The 13965-nt window shown below is 40.7% G+C and overlaps 1 protein-coding gene across 2 annotated transcripts in view; it reads left to right on the top strand.

Moving 5' to 3' along the window:
- The first annotated feature begins 3738 nt into the window (after positions 1 to 3738).
- Positions 3739 to 13965, top strand: part of LOC100369920 (uncharacterized) — a 72908-nt gene continuing 62681 nt past the window's right edge. For both annotated transcript variants that reach the window (XM_085501564.1, XM_085501563.1), the window contains exons 1-2: positions 3739 to 3832; positions 4049 to 4187. In XM_085501564.1, coding sequence (XP_085357690.1) covers positions 3747 to 3832; positions 4049 to 4187 — 225 coding nt within the window. In that variant the 5' untranslated portion in view covers positions 3739 to 3746. The remainder of the gene's footprint in view (positions 3833 to 4048; positions 4188 to 13965) is intronic.

The raw sequence follows: 13965 nt of genomic DNA, 5'->3' as shown, positions 1-13965 counted from the left end.
AACCAGTGGAAGTCACAAATCTCAAATGATAATAGTAAACTTAGAACATTTGCAAAAATCAAATTTAAATACTCTTTTGAGCCGTATTTGACACTACAAAACATTAACCATAGAAATGCATTACTAAAATTGAGAACAAGCACACACAAACTTGAAATTGAAAAGGGCAGGTACACACACCCTAAAACACCAGGAAATGAAAGAAAATGCAAACAGTGCAACATGAATGAGATTGAGTATGAATTTCACTTTCTCATGATCTGTCCAAAATATGAAAACTTGCGCCAACATTTTATGTCTGAATTTAATTTTCTATCACATGATGCACACAATACATTCATTCGATTGCTCAGTGCAGATGATTGTGAAATTATAAAAAAGGTTTCACAGTTTATTTACAAAGCCTTTCAAGAAAGAATAGATAGTTGATAGCTTTGAATTATTATTAGTCTTAGTTTTATTGGCGATCCGCTCCGCTAGGATTGCCCTTATAATCACTTTTGTCGTTTTGTGTGTGTGTGTGTCTGTGTGTGTACATTTCCAGTGTTCCAGTGTTCACGTATTATTTCTTCTGTGACTTTTTTGGCTTGGCCGATTTCGTTCAAACTTGGCAGGTAGGTCACACCTTAACCCTAGTTATAAGGAAAAATCTGAAAAAATTTTTTGGACCACTGTTGCCATAGCAACAGCCAAAAAACTGATTTTTGGATAGCTTCGCGCCAAATGTATCTCCTCCTACAAATTTGGGATAAAACACTTCAAACATAGCTCATTCTACTCAGCTTGAGTGTGGGCACAAAGTTACCATTTGAATTTTTGATATCTGTTTTCATTACCGAGAAATTTGACCCTAAAGTTGGGGTAACTTTTCACCAGCAACGGCTCGGCTGGTTTTGTTCATACTTCACAGGTAGGTCGTGCCGTCACTAATTGGAAAAAAATCCTGGCCCACCACTGCCATTGCAACATCCAAAAACTGATTTTTGAATACTTTCGCCCCAAATGTATTACCTCCTACCAGTTTTGTACACAGTCAGCTGGCATCGGTGTCGCTGGGTGTATATGATAAAGGGAAGTTGTGCAACCAAATTTGCCGAGTTTGCAGTTTTTCGCCAATAAAAAAATAACTAAGGCAACAACTCACGGTTTTTCAGCATTTTTGTAATAAAGACATTATTCTCTATCAATAATCCGCCCAAAACAGGAACATTTCTACTAATTCTTGTGTTTTTTAGACGTTTTTCGAAAAACCTGCTATTAGGCTGCAAAAGTAGAACATTCCGGAGGGGGCGAAAGGGAAGAGCCAAATTTAACGCGTAAAAATAGAACGCGTATTTTGACCTCTATATGCGGTCGTTGCCAAAGAGCCCTGCGTCCATCGCCTGGCGATGCTCTTCCGTTTCACCAGTTGTGTTTTTTGACTAAAATTTGGGCAGTACTGTCAGTCACGAAAATTGATGAATAAATTAATACACATAAAATATGAATCACGGGCTAATTCAATGGTCACCGAACACTCCACTACTAAACAATCTGTGGCAAGATAGTAGCGTACTGTATATTTGACCCAGATTTGACAAGCGTGGTAGTGGTACAGTTTTTTGCGCGTGTCCGTAATAACGCGCACAAAGGATTGTGGGACAGAGTCCTTTATTTGCTGGCATTCTTGACTTTTGACTGCAGTTCTTTTTTTTATATTTTAGAGTAAATGCTTCTGATATGCTCTTAGGTTGCTTAATATCCGTCTGAAATTCTGGACTGTGGTCATATTTTTCGATTAGGAGTCGTATATTTAAATTACTCACTGTGACTAGTGTTTTGCATTATGAAGTATATTGTTATGAAGGTCAACACAATTTAAGTAAATATTTACCATTTCGTTATTTCATTATTTCGCTTTCCAGCATTTACGGGAAACGCTTCATTCTAAAAAATGCTATCGCAAAACGGTTGGAAATAATATATGTAACAGCAGAATACGTCCTAGGACAGTAACTCTACTAGGAGAGAGTAACTGTGGTCCTAGTACTAAACTAAGTGACTTCTAAAGACTGAATTGTCTTTGCGAACTTCGTATTAGTTATAAACCGACGTCAGCTTCACGTTTATGTCACCATGGAAACAGCCAAAAAACATGTTGCTTGTTTTTGAGCGGAGCGGAACGCCAACCAGACTACCGGCTTGTTATTATTAAACTTATTAGTATTAGTAAAAAATTTAACACATTACATTTTACTTTTATACTTAACATTATAATATTTTCTCTTTCTTTATTATTTAATTATTATTATACTTTTATTGCTACTGTACTGATAGAAATACTGTATTTCTAAAGATGCAATAAATATTATTATTATTATTAGTTCCTGGGCTCCCTGTGGCCAAACCATAACAAGTCATACAAAGCAATTTTCTGCACATTTTCATAAAACATAGAATTAATTAACACCAAACCACTCAAAGGGCGAGACATAACTATAGATTAAGTATCAACTCAAAAAAATGGATGAAGACACAATATGATGTGAGTAAACAGTTCTCAAACTTAACGCGTTTATCTACACGTACTTGTCAGATGCGGCCATTTTGTTTGTCGAATGTCTAATTAAGTCGACCGTGGTGCATCATGGACAGACACGCGCCACCACTTGAGGCAGGATATAAGAAATTACACGAGGCGAAATCGAGTTTAAGTTCTGATATCCTGTCAAGAACGGGAGTCGATATCCTCGTCATACAAGACCTCGACCTCCTTCAAAATATCGCCCCAATACGTGGTCATTCTAAACAATATCGCCCACTTTTTCTATTGTTTAAATATTGTCTGACATGACATAGGCAGTTTGTAATAATCAATAAAACATGTATTACCACATTCATAGTGAAACAAATTAATACATCGAAAATATACAGAAAATAAAGTTATCGTAATCCGTCATATCGTGAGCAGATATTTTGGTCCACCTGGACATTCCAGTATCCCAGTTACCTCGGGCATGCGCATTCGCATTTTTCTGAGTTGGAATACTTATGCGAGAGCGAGATTGAAACGGATCTTGGTATCATGTCACCGTAGTTGCAAATCCCAAGTAATGTACCTCTGATGGTATCATGATATTGCCGTTTGATCGCAAGCGAAACCTACTATAATTTCTAATGCAAATTACTGAGCCTGTGAAAGAACTGGTTTGTGCTCAGCTCAGATCGTTTCGGTATAGAGTGGTCCTGAGTATCCATTTATGTTTACGCAATAGAATTTCCAAGCACGTCCTGTGTTCTGTGATGCTCTGGCCAAGAGACGTGTATCGAAGTGTACGGAGTTCGGCTGCTGCCCTGGGCTGCTAGTTGGAATTGGCGCACGCGGAATGAGTCGCTTTCAAATCACGAGAGTTCGGTACTCGGAGGGGAGTACTCTTTATCGCCAACCACCGTGCATGGATATCAAAGTTACATAACCTTTAATATCTCTTATGAATCCTTGATATATTATTATGCCCACCTCACTGTGTTTCGGCTATAAAGCAGCTAAAACGATGGTTGCGGAAAAAGTCTAGCTCAGTGAATTACTGTTATTGTATCCTTTGGTTGTACAACTTAATCAACGTGACCTAAATTATAACATTACGTTTTTTCCAAAATGCATACTGTCAAAATAAATGCAGCTCTTTGTGCACAATAGAGGGCGCAATTTGGCATTGATACGATAAATTACCATAAATTGATAAATTAAGCTTTCTATTTTCAAGATGGCCACCCAACCTCAGAATGCGTATTGGCAACGGCCACTTCCACCGGGCTGGGAGGCGAAATACGACGCCAATGCCCGTCGATAGTAGGTTTACGCGAAATAAAAATATTTTGCGTTTGTTTTCCTTACTTTTTAGTCAATATTTCAAGATGTTTTTCTAGTTCGAGATATTTTCTTGTACGCTTATTTATGTTTGTATGTTGTTCACGAGCAAATGACAGGCTTTTAATGTAGGTCACCATGAACTTTAATTTGCAATCGCTAATCTGATCGTTTCGTAATTATCCGTTCTATTTTCAGTTTCTTCATCCACCATGAAACACGGAACACTACATGGGAAGATCCACGACCCAAATACTACGCACAGTTAGCCGCCCAAGGACAACAGCCATCGCCTCGTCCACAGAGGTCACCAAGACCATCGACTCCAACTCCTCAGGTACAATGATTTATTTCGGAGATTTCGATGGGGTGGTGGTCGTTTCAAACGAAATAAAATAGTTGGGTAAGAATTCCATATGCCCCCCTTACCCATAACTCTAATCCTAACCTTGCCCCTCCAGTGTCCCTCCTCCATTTCAATTGTATATACCCCTGTTTTAATTATTAGGAGGGTAAGGGTGGGGGGGTGGTGCCTAAGGAACTCATTTCCAATAGTTGTTCATTCCCTTATTCACTACAAGTTTGAAATATCTTAAAATTAAGACTTATTGGGTCTCAAACCAAGGGTGGTAGGCAACAATAATTTGGTCAGCCACAGTCCCTAGGTCAAGACTAGAGATGAAAAATAAATTCTTGGCTAAACATTGAAATCAGAAATGAAAAGCATGTGACATGTTATGATTTCAACAAATGAATCGTTTAATCATTCATGGTGGTAGTGACAGATAAGAATACTTCTGAATGCCACAAATGTTACATTAATTTATTCATGCACATGATTTGAACAAGTACAATTTTCTGTTTAATAATGAGATACTTGGCATGCGAGTGTGTTATAAATACTACCGGTATTTATCCGGGTAAGCGCCCAGACATCTCCTGCAAAAAAACTTGAAAATTCACGAAAATTGGTGGATAGAACGGCGAATAAAAACATGCAATGGAAATAAATTAACAATATGCAACATTAGAAGTATAACAAAAATAATTTATTGCTTATAATGTGACAAATAAACCAGAAATAATAAAAATCGACAGTGAGGAATCATTTGAATTAGGATTTCCTCGTCGACAAGCACGCATGAACTCAAAATGAATTAAAATGTCAGGGGTTAAACTGCGTAAAATTTATTTCCAGTTTTGACAAATACCGGTTCAACAGCTATACAAGATCAATAATAATTTACGCAGTAAAATTACGAAAGTTCATAGTTGTTTGTAGAAAAAACTCAGATCTCTATTTGTACGTTCATTGCCATCTTTGTAAAAGTCAAAACCCTCAAAGTTCAAGTCGGCGTCACTGTTGCGATAGAATAAAATTCCTACAGCTTCGTCCTTCGTCGATGTCCCACACAATTTGCACATTTAATCCACGGATTTCGCTGTCTGTCAGCTTGGCACTTTTAATTCACGTCTAATCAGTATAAAGAGACAAGAAAAATGGGGTCGCGGCAAACGACTCTGCTACAATGACACACAGTGCTTTTATTTACCGCCTGGCAATCATCATTGACCTTTAAGTATCCGCTTTACTGATTGGTTAAGAATGACATCACTACTAGTGTTTCGTCATAGAGGTCAAATCAACATTGCTTTCTTACCAGAATTAGACGCTCATCAATTATGGTGAAAGTTACCATTCAGCAAGTTCCGGTCGTATGAATGTCTCACTATAAGGATATCAAGGTGGGCTTGAAATAGGAAGAATATTTTTCCAACGACAGATGAATGGTTTCATTGTCGATGACGCTAAAGCAGAATGAGTGCAACACTTGCTTTGCGACTCTCTGTAAGATTTGTTTGAATCATTTGAATCAGTCAACTGTTACTACAACGAACAAAAAATAGTTTTTTTTTAGTTTTTTTTTATTAAAAGTGTAGAAAAAGACCCCCTGGGTGTATGCCCGAACATGACCTCAATCTCTTTATTGTATCAAAATTGGGAGGTGGGCGTTTGCCCGGGCATGGGCACTTACCCGGATAAATACAGTAGTAGCAAACAAAATACAAAATAAAATAAAAACATCAGCAATAATTAACTTTCTTTTGTTAACATTTCACTCAATGTATTCAAATTATCATTTTCCATCGTTTGTGGTGTTAAATTTCGTATACTCAACAACTATGGCAGAGTTACGCTTTATACCTCCGAAGCCCAGATTACAGTTTACAAGTTTAGATAACAGGCTCGATCAAGCAATGTTTCCAACATGTTGATAGAAATATTGATTTCTGTCAGTGATAATGATTTACACTGTACATTGTACTCTGTTTCTGCTGAAAGATGAAATCCAATTTATTTGATGTTCAACCCTTCTTTACGTCTTAAATATAATTTGTGTACAACTTAGGGGGTACATGGTTTGAACGAAAATCAGATGTGCTGTGTCTTTTTATAGAATATAGAAAGCATGTGTGACCTCGCTGAGTTTTGGAACATTCCACACTATGCAAAACGCATAATTTACTATGACCTGACTGTAACCAAACAGAAATCGCTGGGTGTGGAGTTTTTGATAATTCTAAGTTATAATGGTGCATTCTATGTCTTCTTTGGGGTCAAAATTACTATCAGACAGGTCACAGTTGAAGACAATCTGATTAAAATCTGATGTAGTGTACGGGCTTTAATTATTTTGGCTATAAACTTATTTTAATTTTATTTTTTATTACTTTTGTTATTAATGCCCTTTTATTTTATTATTTTACTTTGATTTTGTGATTTTTTTTTAATTCTGCCCTACCTACATCTGATCCGACGCCTATGTAAGTCCCGTTCAAATCTCGCATAAGTAACAGCCAATCACAGCCCCCCTTTTATACAGGCTGTCGGTTGCTTACTTTTCAGTGTAGCGATACTCTATGGGCAATCTTTCTGTACATTATATTTTGCCCACTTGAATAAACCATTAATAGAAAATTGCTAGTATATTTTTATTTGCAGAAGAAATTCCTCAGCATTTTACAATTTTTGTCATTACATTGAATATTTTTTTCACGTCCAACAAATGTGTACACTTCCAGATACATCTTCGCCAGCCAAGGTTCGTTCATTCAGTCATCGCTTCAATTTTACATCACTGAGCATAATTATCTAGAATGGAAGCAAAAAAATAAGTAAATCGTAATGATTAGAACACTGTAAACAGCTATAGTAAACAATGCAAACTGATTTTAAATTGTATAACGGTCACCGGCCCACGGCATCGACGCAGAAAATTGGAGCAAACAAATATTTCCTGATCAATTGCGATGTGTTCCAAATAAAAAATATTTCATTCCAGTCCAAATCAGCTCAATTACTTTAATAAAGAGTTATTGTATGTATAATGTATATTTACAGCTACGCCTTCAATACCGTAGACGATGTTGGCCCGATCTTCAACAAAACATCACCCGTCTCCAGGGCAGGCGACTGGGAAAAGACACTGGTGTTCGGTCGAAACGGTGGAAACAAAATCGTCACTCCCAGAATAACTATGCAAAATAACGATTTAAAGTCGAACCATTCGAGCCACAATATTAACATAAAAATGACTTTTGTTGCATTTGACAATGATAAACTTACCGTAAAGCCGTGTTATTCTCGGTCGCTAACGTCGGTATAATCCGCCATTTTATTTGAGTGTTTGCCACCCGACTCCGCCCGGTGATGTCATCATGTGCGCTATAGAAGGAGTCTGTGATTTGTTGACTAAAATCGTCGATAGTGGGTCTCGTTGAAATCTCGTTACGTAGGCATCGGCTCAGATGTAGGTAGGGCGGAATTAAAAAAATCACAAAATCAAAATCAAAGTAAAATAATAAAATAAAATAAAATAAAATAGAAGGGCATTAATAACAAAAGTAATAAAAAATAAAATTAAAATAAGTTTATAGCCAAAATAATTAAAGCCTGTACACTACATCAGATTTTAATCAGATTGAGTTGAAGACTGTGGCCACATGTGATCCCCGGTCAATCAGAATTTTATGGTTGCCAGAGGATCTGCTCCCAGGGTAAGGGGCGCATGGCCTTGGCATGAGGGCACCCCTGTTCCCTTGTTTAAAAAAATTCCTGGTAAGACCCATTATTGTCTCAAACAAGAGGTTCTTCAATTTATGACTCAGTTTTGGCCTTAAACAACAACAAACTTTGTCTCACTTTATGCTATTATGCACTGTAAAGCTGGGCTGAACTATGTCAACATAGATCTATGTTAGTTCTAATTGGAAGTTTGGATCTGTATAATTGGTCACAGACCAGTGAGGACTGTGATCTAGTCAGACAGTGACAAAATAATAAATTTCTGACTAATCAAATAAAATCTATATGCAAAAGCATGTTCATTTGACAGAAAGGTGCAATGAAAAGGGGGTTCTCATGCAAGCTGAAGCATTTGTCACCAAAATCCCCTTGAAAAACTGTTTAGAAGTCTGTTTGAAAAGATGAATACTTCTCCAAGACAACAGGAAGCTTCTATTTTGCCTTTTGTGGCCAGGTATTTCAGTTTAACCCTCTTTTAGCCAATATATATTTTGTGTTATCCTACCGACACCATAAAAAACCTTGTGAAAATAGAGGGCATTTTTGCCTGATACCTTAAAATACCATGGCCATTTTTGCACATTGTCTCTTTTGGTTTTACATCTCCCGAACTTTAGATTATGGAATATTCTTACAACTTCTTTTATGCATTATATCTATTATGATGTCCTTTATGTATTATACTACTTTTATGAAATACACGAAAGTTATTTTTCTAGTCATCACTAAAAAATCACACATGGCTTTTTATGGATTGGGCCATATTGCTGTTGGTATGGATTTATGGTTTATTATGGTATCGGCTATTATGGACATTATGGTTTTTTATGGTAAAATTTGTTACACTTGGATTGAATATGGTAATTTATGGCATTTTATATGATACTTGATTGTGAAATGGTATATTATGTCAAAGTTCACTAAACCATGTGTTACTATACCATCAAGATTTCATTAAAATTTGATACACAGGTGCAAATCTGTTTAGACTAATGACATATTTTGCTTCTATCTGTCCAGACGTTTTTGTTTATCATATTTATACTTAGTTTTTCTTTAACCAAAATATATCAGTGGTCAAACTGTAGAAATGTTCATTTCTTTTGATAAACTTCTAGTGCCGCTAGTCTATAAACAAATGAAGATCATTAACATTTTCAAAATGGCAGCTGTTTTAGCCCATAAAAAGGTTACTACACAGGCAGTACATGTAAATGCTAAATCTGTTGACAACATTTTGAATTTGATCGTCGCATTTAGGTAATTATATTTTCTGAAATAAAAACCTGAAGGCATATTTTATCATAACAAAAATTAACATGGTATTTTATGGTCAAATGATTTCTTTTCCCAAGCCATAAAAACCCATATTGTCTGGCAGAATACTTATTCCTTCCGAAACCATAAAGTACCATATTTTGTGGTCCTGAGGTTATGATAAAATAAACGTGTATTCCCCAAACCATATTTTACCATAACATGGTATTTTATGGACCAACAATTTCCTTTCCCAAGCCATAAAAACTCATATTATCTGGCTGAGTACTTATTCCTTCTGAAACCATAAAGTACCATATCTTTAATTATTACTGTAGCCATATAATGCCATAAGATAAATGCCCTACGTTCTGCACAATCTGAACGCATAAAATACCATATAAATGATTTTAGACTGGAAACACCCCAAGCCATACAAAACCATATTTTGGGGGGTAACATTTTTTTGGACCCCCCCCCCCCCCCCCCAATTCAAATTCTCAAGTAGCATGGTTACTTGATAAACCATGACTTACTCTTTTAGGCAAGTTCACTTTTATCTCTGGTTTCATCATTTATTAACAAAATTCACAGCTGTCATGTTTATCGTAATTAGCATATTTTTGTAACCCTCCTCTAATCGTACAATTTAATTTATGTGTCTGAATTTCATGAAATGAGAAGACAATATTCTATTCTAAATGAAAAACCAAGTTTAATGTCAATTTGATTACTTAAAAGGCACAATCTGAACGCATAAAATACCATATAAATGATTTTAGACTGGAAACACCCCAAGCCATACAAAACCATATTTTGGGGGGTAACATTTTTTTGGACCCCCCAAATTCAAATTCTCAAGTAGCATAGTTACTTGATAAACCATGACTTACTCTTTTAGGCAAGTTCACTTTTATCTCTGGTTTCATCATTTATTAACAAAATTCACAGCTGTCATGTTTATCGTAATTAGCATATTTTTGTAACCCTCCTCTAATCGTACAATTTAATTTATGTGTCTGAATTTCATGAAATGAGAAGACAATATTCTATTCTAAATGAAAAACCAAGTTTAATGTCAATTTGATTACTTAAAAGGCACAATCTGAACGCATAAAATACCATATAAATGATTTTAGACTGGAAACACCCCAAGCCATACAAAACCATATTTTGGGGGGTAACATTTTTTTGGACCCCCCAAATTCAAATTCTCAAGTAGCATAGTTACTTGATAAACCATGACTTACTCTTTTAGGCAAGTTCACTTTTATATCTGGTTTCATCATTTATTAACAAAATTCACAGCTGTCATGTTTATTGTAATTAGCATATTTTTGTAACCCTCCTCTAATCATACAATTTAATTTATGTGTCTGAATTTCATGAAATGAGAATACAATATTCTATTCTAAATGAAAAACCAAATTTAATGTCAAATTCACTACGTTCAATTACCCACCATAGACTCCGGTCAGTCAAAATGACTATTTTGAACTGTAGGCATTAATCAGCGATTCTGCCGGTGACGGAGAGATAGAATCCAGGTCAGGGGAAGCCCCATGACCTCAAGATTCTTTTACCCCTTACGTCACGAACCCACGTGACCGAGGCCACCTGGCAGCGCCACAGGTAGCCGTCCTTCACTCTTAATTTCTCTCCGCCTCGAGTGGAGATGAAATCTAGCGAGCTCTGCTGGATCGCCTGCTTTTTTTCCTGTCCGGATTTATAGCTTGGGTTGTTGCCGCTGCTCGGCATCCGACATGGTAGCTGGTAGGATAGGTTTTCCTTGTCTTTTTTTACCCTCGTGTCGTTTTCCCCTTTGTGTGTAGTATTTTTCACAGCAAAGAAATCAAAATCCGGCGCCACTACGTAGTCACATGTTGATTTCATGGCGGCACCTTTTACAACTGTAATTCGTCTCCCTCATGCATGTCGTCTTTTATTTTTAATGTATTTAGCAATATATCGATGTAATGACACATCCAAGGCTCGCTGCCTTTTTCTTCCTGTCTCCTCGTCTTCCGAGCCGACCGTACAGTGGTTTATTCAGAATCTACCAGCATAGAACCCGCATCCGAGATGCTTTGTCGTGGCTACGTGTGGGTTTCGGGTTTTTTTGCGTGAAAGCGAGTAAGAGGCCCGACGGCGGAGGTACCGATATTTTCTCGGTCTCCCCCGCTGATCGGAGGACATCCTCACAGTCTGTTTTTTCAGGCGGTGTTTTTTACCCGATTTTACCAGCTGCAGCGAGGCTGTGCCCCTGGAGGCTTTCCTCCTATGGGGCCCGTTGCGGGTCTCTTCGTGGACCCTTCCTCGCACGGCACCGAGTTTGCCTCCGAGTTGAGGGCTTTGGTCGAAGGACTGTCGAGGCAATTGCGTCCCTGGCAGGCCGGGTAGATCAGACGCAGTCGGAGCGAGCTGTCTCCACTGTGTCCCCTCGGTGGGCAAGCAGGAAGAGACACGAAAGCATGTTTGCATTCAAACACGTCTCTTCCGGGGAACCCCCGTTCCCAGTCACGGCTCTCCCACTATTTTGGGGGGTGGCCGAGGCTCAGGCTAATTGCACCGGTCCTTCTCTGGATCCGCGGGCACTGAATGCCAACGGGGTGCTGACAGCCAAGTCTTCGATCTCGGGACAGGGCTTTCAGGGCAGGGCACGCGTTGACCCCCCCCCCCCACTTTCAGCCAGCTAGGGTTCGTCACGCGGTAACGGTACAACGGTAACGAATTTATCCTTGTGTCCGGTCCCCGCTGTGGGTTTTGACTCCTTTCTTACCGACCCACGGGCGTCCCCAGAGGGAACCACCCTGTCATGAGACGCACAGTCGAACACGCTCCCTCTCACATATTTTAAGTTAAAGGAGACGCGTTCGCTTGCGTTGGATACAGCCGGTACTCCGGGCGGTCCCTCAGAGTCTTCCATCTGTATGACTCGGTGAGCCACGCTTTTGGGGTGAGGCGGAGTATCATCGATCCCAGTGATACGATGTATATACCCCCACCCTTGATCCTAAAGCGACCACCTAAGGTTGCTTCAACGCTTATGGGATCACGGGCGTCGGGATCCAAAGCAACCCCGTCGGCACATCTCTCCCTGTCCGTCTGAGTGCGGAGTGGGGCGCAGAGCACGCAAACGGTGTTGATGGGCGGCGTTGGTCAGCCACGGAGGATGTAATGCTTAAGGCCCCCGGGTGGGGATAACGTTAGGCAACACTTCCCACTGGACCAAACGCTACCCGGTCGGTGTGTCTCGGGATCAGACCCCATAGCGTGGGATGAGACCAAAACGCCCCCAACCGGATTCCAAGGCTCCTTCCCCAGACCCCAGTACCACGAATTTGGCAAACCGGGCAAAGGGGGATAGCCGCGTTCCATGGGTGTCTTTGCCAATTGAGGACGACCCATCTAGCCCTGAGGGCAGAGTTGCTTGAGCGCATTATTATGCGTGCCCAGCACTATGGTGACCTTGGAGGCAGAACGCACCAGCCTCCTAGACCAGGCGACATTTTTACTGGTGGGCCACCGCACATCTATGTGCGACACCCCCTAGTGTTGCCTGGCTCGCTTGGCCAGGGCCACTACTGTGCTACGAGACGCGGCCTTAGACGCACATGTTTTCGCCGACAAGCTGAGCTGGGGTACGTCCCCCACCTCAGTGACGCAGACTGGACACCCTCCACCCTCTTTGTTCAGGGAATGGTGGGTACAGTCTCGGAGCTTCGGAGTGCAATGAATCAGAGGGTTCAGATCGAATCCGCTAGCCAGTTGGTCCTGCCATGGGCAAGCGGAGGGCACCCCAAGCACAGAAAACACAACGCCCTAGGGCGTTGTCCGCTAGCCAGAGTCAGCCAGGAGGCAAGTGCTTATACCCTTCCATGGGAGGGAAGGGTAGTGACGCGCCCCCAGGGAGGTAAGAGCCAGGTGGTGGCTCCTCACCCTCTCTGGGCGGACGTCTACCCGGCAGCAGGGGAAGCATGTTTGACGCTCACCTCTGCAACCGGGTGGGACAGGCATGTGTTCGGTGAGTGGCCATGTCACAACTTAGTGACTACTTCAGGCCTTGGGGAACTCTCCTCATGGGGGAAGGGAGCACCCCCCCTTGCAACTGCCGAACACATGGCCACACATCCCTGTCGTACACAGATTGCGCCGGTGTAGTCCGGTTTGGAGACGGCGGGTGACCGATACCTGAACCTTTCCAGGTGGTGACATTCGTTTACGGCATACCGCTGAAATCTCCATTTCCCCCCGTCAGTGTCTCCCCTGTTGGGCACTGCCAAGGGACTCCTGCAAGGCGGAAGCAATCAGACAGGAAGTAGCAGTTTGCTGGGGAAAGACGCCATACACAGGGTACATCAGCCGGAACTAAGTCCAGGCTTCTACCCAAATGTGTTCGTAGTACCAAATCTACAAGTGGCAGGCGTCCAGTTTTGGACCTAGACAGACTGAATCAGTACGTGCCCCTCAATCGGTTCCACATGGAGACACCATTCAGGGTTCTTCTCTCCATCCACCGTTTTGACTGGCTAGCCCCGCTAGACTTAAGCGGGGCCTACCTGCACGTACCGATGCACCTGGCGAGTTGCCATCTCATTGGAATCGCCCAGCTGGGCCAAGTATTCGAACTTCGGTCCCCCCCCCCCCCCCGTTCGGGTTAGGCACAGCGCCCTACGTGTTCACCAGAGGGATGAAACAGGTAGTGCTGCTGCTTCACCAGATGTCGGTACACCTCAACCCGTACCCAGACTACTGGTTACCAACAACCCGG

This window comes from Saccoglossus kowalevskii, chromosome 7, assembly GCF_978046115.1.
Source record: "Saccoglossus kowalevskii chromosome 7, keSacKowa6.1, whole genome shotgun sequence".
NCBI classification, from domain to species: domain Eukaryota; kingdom Metazoa; phylum Hemichordata; class Enteropneusta; family Harrimaniidae; genus Saccoglossus; species Saccoglossus kowalevskii.
The sequence above is the reverse complement of the archived record's forward strand: the minus strand, read 5'-3'. Positions and strand labels throughout refer to the sequence as shown.